Genomic DNA, 21,050 nt, shown 5'->3' on the forward strand with positions numbered 1-21,050 from the left:
TGAAATTGTCAGTAAAGTGAATTCGGGATAAGCAAAGTGTTACTATTCCGAGATCGTAACTAATTTTTCTTTTCAGGTATAGAAACATGAACACAATATCCAGCACCCAAATACCCAAAGAGTGTCCTTAAGGGAGCTCGCCTGGAAGGTTGAAAGATTGGAACAAGAGTAACTAGCGTCTGATGAGCTGACAGAATGGTTAGGCCTTAGTGTATGATGTTAGGGCCTCTCCTCTCTGCCTCAACATACATTCACACATGGACGCATACCATCAGGCAGCTGCTGTTAAGACGGACACCTGAAACCCCCTCCAGGAGTTCCATTTTCCCCGCGATCCAAACCACCATATCATTAGGAGTTGTGGAGTTGGTGCCCCGGGTGGGACGGTTTCAGAGTCTGTGGGTAACTCTGAGTGTGGGGAGTGGGATTGGGAGGATTTTCCCTGGTGAGAGCAGTTCCACCTTGGTTAATAACCACCAATCTTGTTCTGATCCCACATCTCCCACCCCCAGTGGGGGCCTCCATAGAGGCACTGAGGACTCTTGAGAAACCCAGGCCAAGAATTTGGCTACCTTAGACGCGACCACCAACTTTTGATTTTAACTTTAACTAGCAAAAAAATGATTGTGTGTAAAAAAATGGGCATGAGTGCATGATATACACTAATAATACAATGGGGCCCACATGGAATTCACGAGAAGCCGTTCAACCATTTAAAGTGCAGCTCAACTCATGCCAACCACATGCTCCCATTCATAAACCTGAAACTCTCCACCATGGTGGTATGGTTTGCTTTCTCTGAATTCAGGAAAGCCTTGGGTGGGGTGAGGTGGGGAACCACTGGGTGGCTTGTGTCTCTGAAAAGCTGACTGTGGATTTGAGTTTATGTCTTTTTTGCTCTCAGTAAACCTCCTTGAGCCACGGAGACCTTCCACACTCACTTCAGACCTGCCGGAAACATCAGAGTGTAGCTTCACGGGGACCCATTCTGTCGGTTAACTGTGTTTCTCTCCTTGAGAAGTAAAAGGTAAGGTCGATTCAGAATGACTCTCCTATACTCTTTTTGTCCTTGTCAACCTACTAAGATCATTCCAATTACAGAGACAAATTTTGAGACTTTCTCAGTTCAGCTGCCAGAACAGTCCTTTCAAAATGCAAGTTGGGTCATGTCTCTCTTCTTCTCAGAATCCTGATGGCTTCCCATGTGTTATGAGCCAACTTGTGTCCCTCTCAATTTGTATGTTGAAGTCCTAACCCCTGGTATCTCAGAATGTGACTGGATTTGGAGATTGGGCCTCTGAAGAGGTGAGTAAGTTAAGACAAGGCCGTTAGGACGGGCCCTACTCCAATCTTACCGGTGTCCTCACAAGAGAGACTAGGACACACAGAGACCCCAGGAATGCACACGCGCAAGTGAAGAGGCAGCAAGTGGGTGGCCAGGGGCAAGCCAAGGAGAGTCCTGAGCGGAAACCAGCCCTGCCAGCACCTTGATCTTGGATCCAGCCTCCAGAACTGTGAGAAAACAAATTTCTGTTGCTTAAGCCACCCAGTCTGTGTCTTTTTGTTATGGCGGCCCAAGCAGCTAACACACCATCCCTTTCAGAGTAAAAGCCAGTCCTTACGGCAGCTGGCACACCTCACTGAGTGAGTTTCCTGTTGCTGCTGTTACCAATATTACAAGCTTAGCGGCTTAAAACCACACCAACTTATTACCGCACAGTTCTGGAGGCCAAAGTCTGAAATGGGCTCATGGGCCAAAAATCAAGGTGTTGGCGGGGTTGTGTATTCCTCCGGGAGGCTCTGGGGAGAGTCTGTTTCCTCGCCTTTTCCAGCTCTGGAAGCTGCCCCTGTTCCTAGTGGCCTTTTCCTCCGTCTTCAAAGCCAACAACTGCATCACTCCATCCTCTGCATCTACTGTTGCGTCTCCTTCTCTGTCATGTCTAAGGACCTTTGTGATCACACTGGGCCCACCTGGATAAACCAGGATAATCCATCCATCCATCTCAAGGTCAGCTGATTAGCAAGCATAATTTCACCTGCAATCTTAACCCCTCCTTGGCAAGTAACAGAACACAGTCACAGTTTCCAGGGATGGGGATGTGGGCATCTTTGGGGGGCATTGTTCTGCTGAGAACACTCATCATCTCTGTCACTTCTCTGAGCTTGTCTCCACCACTCTCTGACCTCCTCCACTCCCCCGACACCAGCCTCCTTGCCTTCCTCGAAAAGGCCAGACACGCCAAGCAAGTTCCCACCAGGGCCTCTGTTCTGGCTGTTCCCTCTGCCAGGAGTGTTGCCCTCAGATATCAGTGCGGTCCTGCTGGCCCCTTTACATACAGCCTTGCCCTGATCTCCCTATAAAATAGCACCAAGAGCTCCAGGAGAGCGAGACTTTGCTGTGTTCGCCACTGTTTCCCAACACCTGAAGCAGTGCATAGCAAATGATCGGTACTCAATAAAGACATAAATGGAATACAAAGATCGTGCACAGGCCTAAAACTAAGTTACACGTCTAAGCTTATAAAATGTAGGTAAAAATTTTAATTTATGATTAAAAACAGAGTTGCAATCTACAGAAAGTCTTAGACATGGGAAAGTCAACAGCAAAAGGGTGAGTCAGCCCCATAAATACATGGGGGCCTCTTCGCCTGTGACAGGCGTTGGGCATTGTGACCTTTTAGGGCAGGAAACAGCTATCAGGGGACCCCAGCTGGGAGCTCGTAGTAGTGACTTTGAAAGCTGTGGGAGCAGAGGGCCACAGCGTCCACATGTAAGATCTGAGGTTTGGGGTAATCACGGTGGCTTCTGGCAATTCTCTGACATCCCTGGCAGCAATTAGTCTAAGTCAGGCAAGGCTGTGGAGGCCCAGGAGGGAGATTCTTTTATGCACGTACCTCAAACTATTCCTGCCCTGTGGACATGAAAATACTTACTTTGGGGCGACAACAGGTTTTGTTGTTGGTTGGACATAATTTTGTTTTTTTGAAGCTGGAGGAAGAGGAGTTAGCCTGAAAGTGAAAAATAAATAACAAAAAAGAGAAAATCGGAAATTCAGAAACCTGTCGTAGCACTCTCAGATTAGGTGCACCCCCACGGTGACCCCAAACTGGAATATGTGGTCTGACACCCAGAACCTTTAAAATCAGGACAGTTTTGGGAGCCTCAGGCAGAAGCCTTGGCACTTGTTCACTGTCCCAGGGGGTGCCCAGGTTGGCAGCACAGCTCGCCCCCCAGTTCCCAAAGCTCTTCGTCCCACAGGAGGGGCAGCTGCCATGGGCCCTTCGGCCGGAGCCCCCTTCCTTTCTGCGCTAACTCGGAGACTCGCTCATTCACCACGACACCAGCCTCGCAGGCCCAGCCAGAGCCATGTGCAGCCTGCAGGCCAGGCAACGTCCTCTGGCCCTCTTGGGACTTGCTGCCAAGTTGACTGTTTGGAAATACTGTGAGAGAAAGAAGGCTGCAAATGGGACCCAGGCCCCTAGCTCCCGCCCTCCCAGACAATGCTCACTTGGGCTTCCCTGTGGAGCTCTTGCTTAGTGGCTGAGGGGTCTTGATTAGCTTCCGTGGCCCTGAGTTCCAGGGGTCCCAGCAGGTGCAGTAGATGAGAGGGTTGGGGTCCATGGCAAGAGGTCAGGGGCAGTCTTGGCTGCTAGGTCAGGAGGCCCTTGCTGAAAGGGGAAAATGACAGCAGACAGTTACACATTCAGAGTCAAAGCAAAAGCTTAGAGACAGGTTGGGAAGGACCCAGGGACAGCCCAAAGCACAGACAGTAGATTCTGGAAGCTGTCGCTCTGGTGCAGGGTCTGGACTACAGAATGACACCTCATCCTTGCCATCCAGTATGCTTGACTTGAAAGCACTTTAAAACTGGCCATAATTGAGTGCTTACCGTGAGCCAGGTACACAGTAAGTAACCATGTATTGTTATCCCGATTTCACAGATGAGGACACTGGGGCTCAGAGAGGCCACAGAGGAGCAAGTTGCAGAACTGGGAGCAAGCACAAATCTACCAGCTCCTAAGCCCGTGCTCTTCCTTCAGGTCACCCTAGCTCTCACTGAAGTCAAGAGAAGTCCCTCCTGCACAGAACTTTCTGGAAAATTGCTCTGTTACTCAAATTACAGCGCAAGTGAATTTCCTGCCTGAACTACAGTCAAAACTCTTCCTTGCTGGCTCCACAAAAGAAAAAAATCCCCCAAAAATCCCTCTTTTAAAGGTTTGCATGAAAGACAACTATCAGATAAAGGTGGAGGCTTGATCACACGTATTTATCTTCTTTCTTTTGTAGAACCTCACTAAAATGAGAGCACAGGATTAAAAGAGGCTTAATTCCCTAAGAACAAAGAGAGTGGGAGAGGAGACAATCTTGCACAAGGGATGTCAATCCATGTTTGGCACCATGAGTCCCTCACTTAGCCGATATGCCTGCAAAGGGGGTACAAACCAGAAGGAGCCAATTCCACAAAAAAGGTCCCCAAAGACTCAGGGCTTGGAACCAGTAGGTTATCTGATGATGCTGATAGGCATTTGACAGATCTGTTGGAGCCTGTGGCAGGTGGAATAATGTCCTTCCCCCCGAAAACGTGTCCACATTCCACTGCCTGGAACCTGTGAATATGTTACCTTACCCACCAAAAGCGGCTTTGCAGCTGTGACTAAGTTAAGGATCTTGAGAAGGGAGATTAGCTGGATTTTCCATGCGGGCCCAAGGTAATCACAAGCATCCTTATAGGAAGGTGCAAACGTCAGAGTTGGAGGAGAAGACGGTCAGGTAGGAGTGACGGAGGAAGAGGCCATGAGCCAAGGAATGTGGGCAGCCTCTAGGAGCTGGGAAAGGCTGGGAAGTGATTCTCCCTGGAGTCCCCAGAAGGATGAATCCTGCCTACACCTTATTGTAGCCCAGCCAGACCCACTTCCGACTCTGATCTCAGAACTGTTAGGTAATAAGTTGGTGTTGTTGTAAGGTACTAAATTTGTGGTTATTTCTTACGGAGCATTTATAATAGGAAACAGAGTATTTGGGGAAAAATTAGCAATAGAAACATCAGAAAATAAAAATTGCATAATTACTCCAGGTTAAAAAATATTGTATAAGAAAGTAAACGTAATCATAGTAAGGTGCACACTCATATATGTCAATGTAAACACTTAGTAGTAATTTAACCAAAAAGCGAATTGTGTCTACACTGGAAACCTGGGAGGCGGGGAGGGGAATGGAGGGAGGACGTGTAAGGGCTACGTCCTCCTCTACCATCCCAGGAAGTCAAGAGAGACTGTCTAAAACTGAAAAATCAACAAATGGAGTAGAGGCAAATTATTTAGAAGTATGAAGTTAAATTCCAAAAAAAGTAGCTAAAGGGGTTGAAAATAATCGCCTCTAGGGAGCTCGCCGAGGAGAACTGACAAGTGAGGAGGGGTGGGGCAGAAATTGTGACTTTTCACCAATGAATTTTTAACACAGTCTGATTTTTAAACAATGTCTGTGGATTACCTGATAAAAAATAATGCCAAAAAAATGTTATGAGAACCAATAGACCAACAAAAGCATTATAATGACCGCAGATTAAACTCAAAATTTTAAGTCAGTGACTGGCTCCCAATAATACACTGGAACAACTGTGCTTAAGAATCAGCTGAAAAATGAAACAAACCTTCTTCTGTAACATGACTGAGGCTTGAGAAACCCAGTTATGAGGTCTAATGACATTTAGAGCCAAAGGGGATTTTAACATTGAATCCGTTTTTCAGATGAGGAAACTGAGGCTCAAAGACATGAAGTGACTCGGGGCCGCCTGTAGCTGCTCAGCGGGCAGCAGAGCACTTGCTGGCTCCGCTGTGAGTCCGCACCAGGTGCTGGGAGGGTCTGAGCACCCACCTGCACGTGCCCTCAGGGAGCCGGCAGCCAGTAGGACAGTCGTCAGAAAGGGAGCTGAGGGAGCTGCGGAACCAGGGCAGGACACCTGGCCTTGGAAGAAAGACGACGTGTGCAGGCGGAGGCAGGTGGAGGCAGGTGTGGGAGGCCCTGGGTCCGAGGGCTGGGCCCAGGGTGCCATGTGGAGTAGAGGTCAGGACTAGACAGGAGGCCAGCATACTGGGTAAATAGCTAAGGCGACAGCTGCCCCGCTGTGTTGGGGGCCCAGTCAGATCTCAGGGGGATGAGGTGAGGGAAGCAGGTGGGATGGAGCAACCCAGGTGAGGAGACAATGTCACAGGGCCTAGAATTCGGGTACCAATCTGAAAGGAGGCTGCAGCAGTAGCAAGACAGCAGGTTTGCTTCTGCTTGGGACCGTGTATCTGCTTCCTGTGAGGACAGGGGCCCATCCTGAACTCGGGGTGTTAGCAGGTGTCCCTGGGGTGGGAAGTGAGAGGCCGGGGCAGGCTGTCCCCCAGCAGGTGCCTCCCCTATTCCTTTTCTTGCCCAACTGGACGGTGGGTTCTTAAAGGCCAGGCCTCCACCATATGTGCCCCCCACGGAGCCTGGCAAGGGGAGTTGTCCACAATGGGTATTATATTTTTTTCCTGAGTAATAAACTGGGTGCCTACAACCACAGCGACCAGCTCAACAAGGAGAAAAGATACCCGTGGGCAAAACTGCAAAAATATGGCTGTCATTACGATAGTATAGATAATATTAACAATTAGAATCAAAAACCCAAAATGCAGGGGCTGGCCTCGTGGCCAAGTGGTTAAGTTTGCGCGCTCTGCTGCAGGTGGCCCAGTGTTTCATTGGTTCGAATCCTGGGCGCAGACATGGCACTGCTCATCAAACCATGCTGAGGCAGCATCCCACATGCCACAACTAGAAGGACCCACAACGAAGAATATACAACTATGTACCGGGGGGCTTTGGGGAGAAAAAGGAAAAAAATAAAATCTTTAAAAAAAAAAACCCAAAATGCACAGTAAATTATGGCACAACCAATCAGAGGAGCAGTACACGGATTTTAATTGAGCACTTTAAATCCTGTGGAAACATGAAGAAATGCTTATGAATAAAGATATAAAATGGTACGTATGCAATGCGCACAATTATGTAAAAGCATGTACCTATATGGACAAGGGTTAGAAAAGAATATAATGAAAATTGGACCATAAAATCAGGATTATGATTTTTTTATTTCTCTGTAACATTCTTTACTAAAATTTTCCTTGGGCTTTGGAGTCAGATGGCCCTGACTTTGCTCAGAGGCTCTGCTACTTATCAGCTATGGGACCTTGAGAAATTTACTCTTACTTTTCTGAGTCAGTTTCCTCTGCAAAACGGGGATGTGGGTGTTCACGCCTCCTGGACTGCCTGCCGTGCACAGAAACCAGACCGCCTCAGGAGAGCTCTTGGCACAGTGCCTTGTACACATTAACTTCTCAAGAACTGGTAACTGAGTTCAAGGATATTATGAGCCCCAGGGGTATTTTGTATACAGAAGCTTTTATTTCTAATTTCTTTAGGAGAATATGTTTATTTGTGTGTGTGTTAAATTGACTTAGGCTCATTGTAAAGAAAATCATAACACAGAAAAGCCTAAGGAAGCAAAAATTATCCAAAATAAACACCTAGAGATGACCACTGAAAATATTTTGTTAATGTCTTCTAGAGTTCCCTCTAGTCTGAAGAAACAGATTTATATAATTTTCTGTAAAAGGGACAAACTATACTTACATTCTAGACATGCTTTTTCTCAACAACGTCGTGCGCTTCTTTTAACGTCAGTAAGGACAGATATAGCATCATTTTTTAAACAACTTTACTGTGGAGAAATTTTTTAAATGTACAAAAATAAAGAAAACAGTACAAAGAACTCACCCATCACCTAGCTCCTACAATTAGCAACTTGTGGATAATCTCATTTATCTGTACCCAGCTCACTCCTCCAACACCAGATTATTTCAGAGCAAATTTGGTCGTTCTTTTTCGTTCCTGTTATGAACAATGCCTTGGTGTATATTCTTTTGCTCTTAAAGAGTAAAGGCCTCTCCCTCCCAACCCCCAAGGCGATGGTACTCAAAATATTTAACTACCAGTAAGACAAGGCTATTGAACAATCAGAATAGACATGGGCCACGGGGCTGGAACAGGGCCCTGGGGGACCCCACTCCTACCCCCGGGCCAGGCATTAACCCCTTAGTTGCTGAATTATGAGGAGGCCTGAGGGTGCCAGGGGAGGAATTGGGGTGACCAAAGTGGCAGGGGGTACATTTGAGGGTCCTTGGATGATGTATCCAGACAACCAGTATAGCAGCATTTCAATAACTGGGCGTCAACCCTCTGCTTCCAGTACTGTCCTAAGAGGGAAGCACTGTTAACAGTTTCCTGGGGTATCCTTCCAGAAGAGTTCTATGAATATATATGTATATAATCTTTAAAAATGTTTACATGAATGAGGCATACTTTACCCACTGTGCCATGCCTCGCTCTTTTTACATAACAGGACAGCTAGTAGATATTTCTGTATTGGCACAGATGGATCTACCGCATTCACAGAGGCTTGATGTTGCCTGTATGGCTCTAAGAATATAGAGGTGTGTGTGAGCATACACACGTGTGTGATTTAGGATCCTTTCTCCCTGTTCTTTTCCTTTTTTGCATCTTTCTCTGATCATTTTACCTGAGGCTCACTGGACCAAATGTGCCAATTGGTGACACTGTAGTCACCAGTGAGCCAGCTGAGCCTTCGGAAAGGTCACTGGTTAGCATTAATAACCAGAAGAAAAAATTATATAAAACATCTTTTCCTAAGAGCTTACCTTGGACTTCCCAAAGATTTGTTTTTCCCATGTGGTTCCTCTCCAAGTCAAGAGTCTTAAAGACACCACAATGTTATGGAGAAACTGTTTCCCATGAACACAGAATCAGAATTCATTTTAGGCCAAATCCAGAGGTTCAAGAACCCGAGACTTGAGTGGTCATTCCCAGACCTTAGTGGTTGTTGAAATCCAAAGCAAAACTCCACAGCCTGTGGAGTGACAGGCTCTCAGGGAATCCAGTCAAAGGCTTTCACAAAGGCTGAGGCGGCATGAGCACGAATTTCCCTCGCAAAGACAATCCAGTCTGAGTCTTTCAATATGGCAATGAAGTCAAACTAGAGGAGAAAGTCACCCCTTGCTTCAGACTCTCTTGACTCAGGCCTTCAGTGGCGAGGTTTGTCTCTGGGAGATGGCAAGAGAAGGTTTGTTTCTCTTGTTACTATGGAAACAGAATAGCACACCTCATTGGCTCAGGCACTCTCCTCTTAAAGGGAGAAGGCTGGAGAAGCAGCCGGTAAGCAATTCTCGAAGGCACAAGACAAAAGATGCTGAAGATGTACTTTCAGAGGAAATAGAATTAAACAGTGCTCCTAGGCTTAATCGGCCTATGGCAGAAGTTGCCAGACAGAATCTGTGATGGATGTTTAAGTTCCTCTTGTCATTGGCTCACAGAAACCTAAAACTCCAAAGCAGGCACTTTCTTCCTTGAATAGAAGGCTTCAAAATCCATAAAAGTACACATCCCCCAGAACAGGAGTCTTTTTCAGTTGCCAATGGGTTCAGTTTTTTTTTCCCCTTAAATAAAGATGCTTTTGCTCATTATAGAAAAAAAAACCAACCAGCTTCTTAGACCAGTGGCTTTCATTTTTTTTATTGCAAGTCATTATAAGAAATATATTTTACACATTTGACAATAAAAAGTTGCTTGAAATAATAACCTTATTATATACTACTCTCATCTGTTTCTTTTTCTTTATTTTAAAATCAAAGCTGATTACAAATCCACTTGATTGCTTTCAGGATCCATTGATGAGTCACAAACCACAGTTTACAAAACATTGCTATAAGTTCAACTCCACACTTGCTCTCTATTTTGTGCCAGGCGCTGTTGTGAGGTGTGGGCTAGAGCTCAGTTCCTGTGCTCCGAGGAGCTTAGAGACCAGTGAGGAAACAGACAATTAACAAGTTCAATAAAAGCACAATGAAGCTTACATTAAGGGCCTCACCAAACGCAGGGGGAATGTATAGCAGATATTTCTCTTCCAGTTTAATGAGTTAGGCAACAGTTTTAATCAGAGAAGAGATCTGACTAGCTTTGCATATTAGAAAGATCATCTTAACTACAACGTCGATTGGAGGGGCCAAGACAGGAGGCAGGGAAACCAGTTAGGGGTCTGCGGCAGTGGTCAAATGGGACATTATGGTGGCCTCAACTAAGGGAGAAGCAGTGGAGATGGAGAGAAGAGGCAATAGGACTGGCTAATTGCTTGGATGTCAGGGAAAAGGAGGAGGTGATGAGGATGCCTGGGTTTCTAGCTCAAGCAACTGAGTAGATGGCAGTTGCATTTATTGAGATGGGAAAGTCTGGGATAAACAGGCTCAGGGGAGCAGATCATGACTTCAGGCTTGGGCACGTTGAGTTTGACCTGCCAGGGAGTCATACAAGTGGTGATGTCCATTCCAGAATTTGTTACATGTTTGGGGAGTTTAAAAGAAGAGTCTAGGCTGGAACATTTTAGGAGTCTTCGGAGTAGATAGTACTTAAAGCCAAGGGAGTGGATAAGATCACACGAGGAAAGGGTGTTGCATAAGAAGAGGGTCAGAGCAGAGCCCTGGGAATACCAGTATTTACAGTATTTCTCAAAGTGTGCGTCATGTGTTAGTTAAAATATGTACAACTATCACTTAACTGAAAGTGGCTAAAATCAAAGAAGTTCATTAATTTCATGAAATGCAAAGTCTGGAGATAATGCTAACAGAGTTGAAGCAAAAACTCAGCCATGTCATTGGGGAACTGGGTTCTTTCCATCTTTCTGTCATGTCAGCCTCAGATGTCCAGTGAGGGGAGCCTCGTGGTTGCGCTACGGTGGCCGCAACTCCAAGCACATGAGCAGGCTGCATGGAGACAAGACTTCAAAAGCTAAAAGGGAGGGAAAGAAGTTACAAAAAGAGGACAATGGATAGAATTGACTAGTCATCCAGTCAAATCCATCTCCATCTAGAGATCGGATACTTACTTCAAGTCTGTTTATTGTGTGAAATTGTATATTTAAATATTTTCTTATGATTTAAAAGAAGCAGGATTTGGGTCTCATGTGGAGAGTGGCTAAAAACAAAGAGACAAAGGAAGCGGGGGCTGAAGGAACACCCTGGCCACTTGACTTGGCCAAGGCTTAGTATCAATTACCACTACTCTGGAATTTTTCCTCTCCTCTTTTTAGACATGCGTACAACTTTGTCAGCTCTAAAACAGCAGAGCGGAAGGAAATGAAGGCTTGTAGGAGTTACGTATTAATTGCCCATCTCTTTGATTGAATTTAGGGAAACTTTGGGATTGCATAAACAGCTCTTTCCAAAGACCCAGGGAGGGGCCGATGCTACTAACATCCTCAGTAACTTTCCCCAAAGCAATGTGCCTTAGTATTTGGAATGGAGGTGGAGGAGGCCAGAATACCAATAGCATAACAAAGTAAGTTGAATAAATGAATGAAACTGTGACATAACAATTCAGCTCTTGTATCAAAATTAGTCTGCACCTCGGCTGGGAAGTGGGCACACCTCGTGTGATGCTGCAGCCCTCGGGATGTGGCAAATGTGATCAGCCCCAGCACTGAGAGGCTTTCCATTTGTGGCTCTGTGAGAACACTCTCCATGCAGAAGAGTGTCTCTTCTCATTGTCTCCGAGTTCCTTAATTCCCTTTGATCATTTCTTGTCTTTCAAGATCCGACCATCAGGTGCTATACTAAGTCCCACTGACTCATTCAGCTGTTCCCAAATGGCCCCTTGCCAGGGAGCCACAAGAATGATGGGAGAGCCTGCAGTGGCACCCTCACACCTAGAAAGAGGGGCCACTGCACTGAGCCCTGGGCTCTGCCTAGCACAGGCATTCAAAAACTCGAGTTTATTAACAAACATGTGCTTGATCTGGAGCTCAGCTCTGGAACAGCAGGACCTGAAACCCTAAACATCTGCTCTCATCATTAACATCATGCAGGCCCCAGGAGAATGCTTCTCCACGTCTCTGGCCCTTTATCTTCAAAATAAAAGATGACCGTGTCAAATGCAAGGGAGGTTTGTGGGTCGCGCTGCTGCTAAGATCAGAGACAGACCCAGCTTTGGAATGCATGGTGGGCAGGGGCAGCAGCAGTGAGGTTGAGAGGAAAGGTAACTTCTCAAAAAAAAAGATAGCATGATTGCAACACATTTACACATAATGAAATACTGTTTTCCAGTGGTGCTGAGTATCTGCTTTTTGCTTTTCATTTTTTAATTTGTAATTCCACCGGTACTCATATATTGGAGTGGTACTTGCAAGAACTGCATATGGTAGCTGAAGAACATTTAGCAATATGAATTCTGATTTTCTTTAAATTTATATACACATAGGTTGTAGGGGAGGAAGAAATATTCCTTTGCCCTCTAGGTTCTTCTGGCTGGTATAACAATTGAGTTGACATGAGACACAATAACAGAAAATCAAACAAATTAAATAACATGTATACGTGGGAGAAACCCAGGAAAACTGAGTAAACTGCCAAAATGGCCGAAGCCACCACCTAAAATACTATCTTTAGCTAAAGACCAAGAAGGATGTTGGAAGTAGTGGTTTGGGACTTCAAACAGAAGAAAGATTATTCACATGGAGATGGAAAAGCAAATGTTTGGTAAACAAACATTTGCCATGCCTTGCAAAGACAATGAGACATGGAGGGGATTTTGATCAAACGGGCCTTGCTAGGTTCCTGTCTATCACACCTAGTTCATATTATACTATAATCAACTATGGTGATAGCTCCTTCCTGAAATAGGCCTTCTGTCTTAAATTATTTTACGCACTTAGGAGGGAGGTCAAAGTTTCTTCCTGAATCTTTTGTTCTTAAAAACAATCAATCCAAAGAGACACACTTTAGGGTGGAAAATCCTGATCCCTTACAAGGTGTAGAAGGAGTGAATGAAGCATGGTGCCATTTCTTCAAATTATTGTATGACCTGGAGATTGCTTTGAGAGGTGGTCAAACAGCCATGTGAGTGGTAGTGATTTATATGAAATTAAAATAACTTTCTAAAATTTCTGGCCCATTGCTGTAATGTTTGCTTGCTTTTTTAACAACTTAGTGATTTTGCTGAGAAGGCAAGAAAAACAAACTTTATGGAATAACTTTGGTCTTTACACATTTGGCTCATATGTATTTTTCTCTAACATCTCACATCACCTTTGGTGTGTTTTACTCATACTTTCTCACACTGAAGAATAAAACACTTCATGCTAATCTGGGCAACACTATCTGCCAGCCAACAGTTGTATTTTGGCATCTTTAACAAACTTGCACAGCATCATTTGAAAATTTTGTGGCATCTTGGCCCTTAGTTCATAAAAACTAATGAAAAACAGAAAAACAAAACTGATACTAGTATAACTCAAACTTAATGAAATGAAAACAAAGATGGAAGTTAACAGAATGCAGAAAGCCTCAAGTCTTTACCCTCAACAGAAGGGTTTTGGACTTACACACATCTCCTGATAATCATGTGTGAAAGACAACACAATTAAAGATGCTAGGAATATCGCTAAATTTCATGTCAAAGAAATAGAGGCTCATATTTCATTTATTTCTCACAAGGTGCTAATTCTAAATGGATATTAAATGAGTTTTTAAAAAAACACAGCAATTAAATTATGATGGAGATGAGAGAACATCAAAGAACGTTTTCTACTAGAGTCCAGCAATTTTCAAATTTCGTTTCTTGGAAACATCGACAGTCAAGAATACCAACAGCATATTGTGGACTCTAGGAAAAGAATTGCTTCACACTTCCGGAATCTTTTCACATTAAAGGTCTACCTATCAACGACTCCAGATTTTAATTTTTGTTGGTGTTACTTTGCTAAGGAAACAATATGGCATATATAGACAATCTGTCTATTCTACTTTAAAAAAATATCTAAGAAAATACAATAAGATCTGTTCACAACTTACGACTATTGTTAGTTTGGCAAACAGAGGTTGTTTTCTGTACCAAAAACAGCATAATGGAAAGGAAAGACAATGGAGTATTATCTGTGAAAAGAACTGGGACAAAAACACGGGAGACAAACGAAAACTTATGAAGAGACTCAGGGTTTATTATCTGATTTACATTTGACAAAGCAAAGGCAGGTGCACAAAGGGCTGTTTGACAGAGTTGAGCCCAGATATCCAACAGCAGTACTTCCCCAGCCACCCCAGCAGGCACTCACGCTGCTCCTAGGAGCTGTGCTCTGCAGCCAACCACTCTGGGTAGATACCTGGAGCGTCGCACCTGGAGTACACGCATCTGATGTCAAAGGAGTGGACCATTAAACACTAAGAGCTCTAGTTGCAGACGTCGAGCCAACGTTAGCAACCAACAAGAACTAATCAAGTACTAGAGAGGTCAGAAAAATAACAGGCTTGGAATAGGATATAAAATACACCATTAATAGAGAACAGGCTCTTGTTGAGAGCTGCCTCTAACTTGTTTCTTCCCTTTGCCAAAGTCTGCTCGTTCATGTCAAATCAAGGACACATAGTACAAAACTTTTTAAAAACCTACTTTAACAATGGTCATTAACTTCTCCCTAAGACCCACACCTAAGGCTATTTATGTAAGATTTGGGATCATCATAATTCATGGAAATTTTTAATTCTGAGCTCATGAAGGTATCCCTCCTACTAGATAATAGGATACTCAGAAATACCTGAGGTATAATCAGTGAGAACCTTCCTGAAGGAGAAAAAAGACAGATTGGAGTTTCCTATACTGGCATAAAAGTACACACGCAGTTATACAGAAGAACTAAAATGTGAACTATACTAATGCATACCAGATAAATCGAGGAGGAACTTGCTACAAGGCTCCAGTTCTTCTCATTATACTTTGCACACAATTTGGTTGTAATAGAGATTCTCAGGCTGTACCAAAAATGATTTTAGGTGGAAACCTCAAAAAAGCAAAACCCAATTTCAAAACAGAATTCATTTCTAAAGACAAGCATGCACCAGTATACAATTATCATATTTCTGGTGGAACAACAACATCAATCTAATTTTCAAAAACCTAAGTATGGTTCTCTTTCATCTGACGTGCTTAGGCGGCTGTGAATATGCCCTTGCCTTGCCTCCTAAATGATCATTTTAACATCGGTTATAAAAAAGTATACTAATTATATAGAACACTCCAAAATCTAGATTAATTTATAGCTATTTACATAATATAAAAAAACCATAAATCTGATAATTTAACACTTTGTACTACTCTCTGGTCCTACATTTTCCTACTTCCTGATGTGGCAACAGGAAGATTACTTTCTTTGAGAATAAATAAAAAGCTTTAGAATTAGCTAAAATAAGCACCCAGAGTTACTTTATGAAGTAGAATCTCAAATACTATTTTTTAAAACGTGAACTGGAATATTCTGAAAATTTAAACATGAGGAATTCTTCTGGTTAATGCCTGCCACAATCAGGGACACTTACTCTGACTCGTGGACCAGCTAGAATGCTTTCTGAACATGCCTGTGTATGGCCTGCTGACCTCAGCACGACTGAGCAAGGAGAGAGAATGGGGAGAGGACACTTCCACTTTTTGTTTTTAAGAAATTTATTTAGAAAAATTTTATTGAAAGATTCTAAAAAGCATGGAAAACTCACATTTTCTTGTCATTGCATGCATGTTGGTTTTTCTACCCTTTTGAGCACAAAGCTCTTCACATAGGAGAGGCACCTCAAGAAGAGAGGAAGGACCCTTCTCTGGCCTGGAATAGGTGTATGAATGGGAGCCAAATGTGCAAGATTCATCAAGAATTTTTCAGAAAATTGCCTTTCAGTTAAGTTAGAACAAAGGAGCAAAACATTTGCAAATTAAGCACAGAAAAAAAAAGTAATATGTCTCTCATTTTCAAAAACAAAATAATTAGCCCCCCCATTGTCTCTCCATCATGCCTTTCATATAATGGTATTTCTTTCTGAACTGTATGGCCTAGATAAAGCCACGTCATCTGATGAGGAGCAGACCTTGATCAGCAACACTCAGAAAACAGATCTGTTTCTTCCCGATTCACAGCCTTGCATCACACAGCTAAATGCTGAAACCTAATCCTTGAGTTTTACTTTGACATTTCGCATAGTTTGTAAAAAAAAAAAAAAAAAAAAAAAAAACCAGAGAAAAAGCAAAAGCTTTAACTCTCCCATTAAAAAGTTTGTTCTATAATTCTACAGATATCAAGAAAAAGGCAGATGTTTTTAAATTTTATTTTGTGTTTAAAAAAACTACAATCTCAAAGCAAGCACCTGGGTTTTACTTCAGCTTATAATTTAATGTGCCTGAGAATTTTTGTGCAAATACATGTCATCTTTCATTAAAAATATGCATAGCATATCTTGGAAAAAGTTTAGTTACAACTAACTTTCCTTACAAAAAAACTTACAGACATAAATACACAACATTCCCTAATTCCTATGATTGCACTTCTGGTTGAATCCCTTCCAGCCTCCATGGAAATTTGAAAGACGTAATTATGTTCAAAGGCATTGGCCACTGCACTTATTCAGAAGAAATATTCTGCAAACAAGTTTCCTTGGTTCTAATTTACCCATATTTTCCTTCTTAAAGTAATTCCCTCCTACTCCCCACTCATGTTGTTTTTTGGGGGGATATTTACAAAAATACAGTTTTAAAAAATGAACTTTTATTAATCACAAATACAAAATGAATATGGTGGCATTTGGGCTCCCAGTGGCTCAAGGGCCTGAAAACAGAAAGCAAACGGGAGTCTCCACTCTTCTGATCTTAAGAAAAAGGTAAAATTCCCCGTGTGCTAATGCTGTGAGCACAGCATCTGATGGAGGTGCAAACCCATGAGCCATCTCACGGCTGCCTCAGTAACAGACTGAGCTTTCCCCGGCAACCCTCCAGAACAGCTTTCTACAGGCGACGTCAAAGCTGCTGCTCCTTTCTTTCCATCTCCCAACCTGGGTCCTCCTTGCTTGTGCTTCCCAAAGTAAATGCGCTAGCAAATTCAGTATTTCTGGTATGTTTCAATATTACTGAATTTATTTTCTAGTCACTTTTTATTTTCAAGACAAGAAAACCCAACTGAAGGAGCATATGAAACCTTTGTTCCCTTTCTGCCTCCAAACGCTCATGACTCATCCATTTATGCTTTCAGCTTACCAGACCTCATCCATTAGGGCCTCACTGCAATTCTGTTTCCATTCTTCCACGTTCCCCTTCCCACGTTCACACCCCTTCTGCAACGTTCCTTTTCTCTCAGACCAGACTACATGTATCAGTGCAAATCTATCCTTCATGTGCTAATTTGTCTAAGAGGTCAGTTAACTGCTGAACCTCAGTCCTCCTTCAGGATATCCATTTTGGGTGAAGATGTGCAAACTGGGGTGCCAAAGCTACCCATCATGACTGGAAGACTCTGATTCCTCCTCAGTCCACTCAATAAATTGCTACCTGAATTTAAATAAACAGCAGAGTCTGGTCTTTGAAGACCAATTTCTGCCTCTTGGCTTCTTCCATTTTTGTGCGTATCAGAGGTCTGGATCACTCTGGCTATCCCTAGTCTCTTCAGCCTGTCCACTAAGTTCATCTTCAACTGGCCAACATCAGGAGGGTTCCGGGAAGGTCTCAAACCATACATCTCCTGGAGGAATGTTTCAGCTGGTCGGGAGGCCAAAAAATTTTCAGAGAGATGCACTCGAGGCTCAAAGGGCAAAGGAGAAGGGCAAGGTGAGTGAGACGGTGAATTTGGTGGTGTGGAAGGAATAGGCAGGGCTTTAGGGAGAGGCTGGAGGAGGGGGCTCTCTGAAACTGGGCTCTGGTACACTTTAGCAGAGATGCCTCGCTCTTGCAGAAGTTTGGCCAAGCTCATGGTGCTACTGAAGGTTATAGTGGAATCTCGTCGGTTGGTGATGGATTCACCAATGCTGAGTCTATAGGACATAACAGGAGAATTCACTGCGGTGTCTGACGAACTGCCACCACTACTTCCACAGGACAATGAAGGAAACCCAGAGCTTTACAAAGAAACAAAGAGCAGGAGAGAGAGTTTAAGAACAAAAGCAATCTCCAAGTCAGCATTTAAAGTAATTTACAGTAGTGATCCATGCCAAATACAGAGGAACAGGCAACACATCAGTAAAGAACTCTGTGCAACATATCTGAGGAACAAAAATTCTCATATGTCACTTCAGTTATTCGTTAACGATTTGTAATTTGTAACTTAGTCATTAACTTATTTCTTTTCACAGAATACAAAAAAGTTTATTGTACTCTTAGATAACTTTATTCTTAAATTTTAACTCTAAAATATATACCTGTGGGAATACAACTAAATTTTATGACAGAAATCAAAGAAATTAAAATATTAAAGAAAGTAATCTTTAGAAATTTTTATTAATATATCCATTCCACAAAATGAAATATACAAAGAGACAAGAATCCATGAGTAAACAAACCTTCAACTCTTTAGAAAATATAACCTTTCAAAATTAAACCTAAGATGCTCTTCTAGGGAGAAAGTTATTTCTTTCTAATCTGTCAATTATATTACTGAGAACTAATAAAGTTCTGATTGTTGAATTTCCACTTTCAAGAATGTTAATTCAAACAATAGCAGTATAAGGATACCCATGGAATGAATTTTTCTCAACCTTGACTTAGAACACTTGTTTCTGGGAAATTAAAAATTTGACAGCTATTAGAATCTTTCATTTTATTCCATGTTTTGTTAAAAAGAAAAAAACCTAAATAAGAACTCATATACTCAAGGAAATGATGACAGAATGGAGAGGATACTTGTTTAGCCAATTTTTCCCCCTGGAGCAAATGTTACCAGTATTTAACAGATAAACTTTCCCTTTAACACAAAATACTCAGTATATCAAGATACCAAGATTTTTAAAGATTATGAAAAAAAATGCAAGCTTAAGATTAATAAATAAACCTTCTAAAGTATCAACTTGTATAAAAGAAGCAAAATGCAAACAAGTTTGCCTCCTTGGCCAACCCAGTCCAACTGAGAACCTCTAATCCTATGCAGGCTCTCTACTGTACTCCCAGCCCCCACCTCCCTGTCCCCACCTGCCTGTAGTGCACGTTTCCCAAACGTACACTTCGTATGACGGCGTCAACCTGCACTGAGAGTCCCTTAGGAACCAACTTCATAAAACTTATCTTGTTGACTATAAGAGCAATGTAGAAAAACTGCAGATACGCCTCTCATTACAGACTTTATCAAGAGCTTTATTGGATATCACCCAAATGCTTCCCTTCTTATAGACATTGTGAATCTTAACCTTATTTCCCTCCACACTAGCAGCTAGAAAGTTAAGACTCAAATACATGGCTCACCTTAGCAAGTATACAAGACTTGATGGTATAACTTGTACATTAGTTATATTCCTCTACATTTTATATCCTCATTCTTGATTCCTCTTTGCTTCATTTTTCTTCTCTATTGCTAGTTAACATTATCCTGCAATGTTTTACATATCTTTGAAAACTACCTTACGTTCTTTTGGGAATTGGTAGGATAGAAAGAGCAGCAATATGGCTTAATAAGATCCCTCAACTATGTGTTAGAATATCCACGTTCTAGTCTGTGTAGTAAATAATTTGGCCTTGCCCAGAGGGTTCTGGCCTTTTCCCTCAGCTTCTGGGAGGTAATCTGTGCCATGTCTGATAGAAGCATCTTTGTTTAAGATGGAAGCTGGCCATAGTAGATCTTGGGATGGGCCTGGCCATACCCAATAGTTGTAGGGTAGGGGCTGGCCAGGCCTGAAAGACCAACCATGCGATTTAGGGTGGGGGCTTTGGGTCAGTGGGCCTGGAGATGAGTTCAACCATACGGGTAATCAATCAATCAATCAATCATGCCTATGCACTGAAGCCTCAATAAAAAATCCAGACACTGAGGCTTGAGTGAGCTTCCCTGGTTGGTAATACTCTGTGTGCACGAGCACACATCGATGCCAGGAAAGTAACGAATCCTAAGGACAAGGGAAGCTTCATGTGTGGAACTTTCCCAGACTCTACGTGTCTCTTCCTTTGGCTAAATTTAGTCTGTATCCTTTCCCTGTAATAAACAGCAACCCTGAGCATAACAGCTTTCTGTGAGTTCTGTGAGTCCTTCTAGCAAGTTATTGAAGCAGAGAGTGGTTTTGGAAACCCCTGAACTTGCAGCTGGTGTCAGAAGCAAAGGCAGTCTTGTGCAGAGGACTGGTCCCTCACGCCTTGCAGTTTGGCTTACTCTAGGGATAGTCGTTTACTACCTGTCTGCCCTTGGACCAGCCACCTGAACTTGCTATGCCTCGGTTTCTTCATTTACACAATACATACTCACTTGCCCTGCCTACTTCAAAGAGTTACGACAGTCAAATGAGAAAATACAATGTGAAAATATTCTAAAGACAAATTATCACAGAACATTAATTAAAATTCTGGGACTTAAAATGAAAGGAATTTTTGAAAGAAATTGATGAACACATAGTTGAGGAGAGAAGTGAAGCCTCCGGCGGCCCAGCCCCTCTTACCTGGGGGTAACCTGGGTGATGTCAGAGGGGTGTAATATCCTGCAGGTGGTGAACGTGAATGTCGAGTTTGTGCACGACAGACACTTTCCTGGGTTTGAGGTCGCCACTGAAGTTGAGATTTTTAGGGAACCATACAGACAATTGAAAGACTAGGTTAATAATGTAAAAAGCTCATCATTATTTATTAATAATACAGCATTTATCAAGGGAATTTTTTACAAAAATCCCCAAATCTAAAAATGAAATGTACAAAAATATTGTATTAGTATCGACTGGTTAGTATGTAGTTAAATCCTTCAATACTTTAAAACTGTAATTCAAAAGGATTATAGATAGAAAAAAGAGAAAAACACATGAAAAAACTCCCCACGATCTAGCCATCCAGTCTTTCTAGGAGAGCCAAACTGGCTGCTCCGTGGTTCTCAAAGTGCGGCCCGCAGACCTGGTGGGAGTCTACGGGTCAGCACTTTCACAGCAACGCCAAGCTGCTATCTGCCTTTTCGACAGGGCTGGCCTTCGCACGGC

General features: G+C 42.8%; 2 protein-coding genes across 21 annotated transcripts in view; both read right to left on the bottom strand.

The window, feature by feature from the left end:
- Positions 1–9,190, bottom strand: part of FLACC1 (flagellum associated containing coiled-coil domains 1) — a 36,533-nt gene extending 27,343 nt beyond the window's left edge. For 3 of the 5 annotated variants that reach the window (XM_070241617.1, XM_014732327.3, XM_014732330.3), the window contains exons 1-3: positions 8,742–9,190; positions 3,509–3,668; positions 2,934–3,008 (exon numbers count right to left, since the gene is read on the bottom strand). In XM_070241617.1, the coding sequence (XP_070097718.1) occupies positions 2,934–3,008; positions 3,509–3,621 (188 nt within the window). In that variant the 5' untranslated portion in view covers positions 3,622–3,668; positions 8,742–9,190. Of the gene's footprint in view, positions 1–2,933; positions 3,009–3,508; positions 3,669–7,656; positions 7,745–8,741 lie in introns of all 5 variants that reach the window. The other 2 variants (XM_023622356.2, XM_070241618.1) reach the window with 2 other exon arrangements.
- Positions 9,191–14,065: 4,875 nt separating this feature from the next.
- The window catches only part of TRAK2 (trafficking kinesin protein 2), a 61,654-nt gene continuing 54,669 nt past the window's right edge, over positions 14,066–21,050 (bottom strand). For all 16 annotated transcript variants that reach the window (XM_023622353.2, XM_023622352.2, XM_070241601.1 and 13 more), the window contains 2 exons: positions 20,526–20,631; positions 14,066–18,008 (listed from right to left, as the gene is read on the bottom strand). In XM_023622353.2, coding sequence (XP_023478121.1) covers positions 17,330–18,008; positions 20,526–20,631 — 785 coding nt within the window. In that variant the 3' untranslated portion in view covers positions 14,066–17,329. The remainder of the gene's footprint in view (positions 18,009–20,525; positions 20,632–21,050) is intronic.

Source organism: Equus caballus, chromosome 18 (genome assembly GCF_041296265.1).
Source record: "Equus caballus isolate H_3958 breed thoroughbred chromosome 18, TB-T2T, whole genome shotgun sequence".
In the NCBI taxonomy this organism is placed as follows: domain Eukaryota; kingdom Metazoa; phylum Chordata; class Mammalia; order Perissodactyla; family Equidae; genus Equus; species Equus caballus.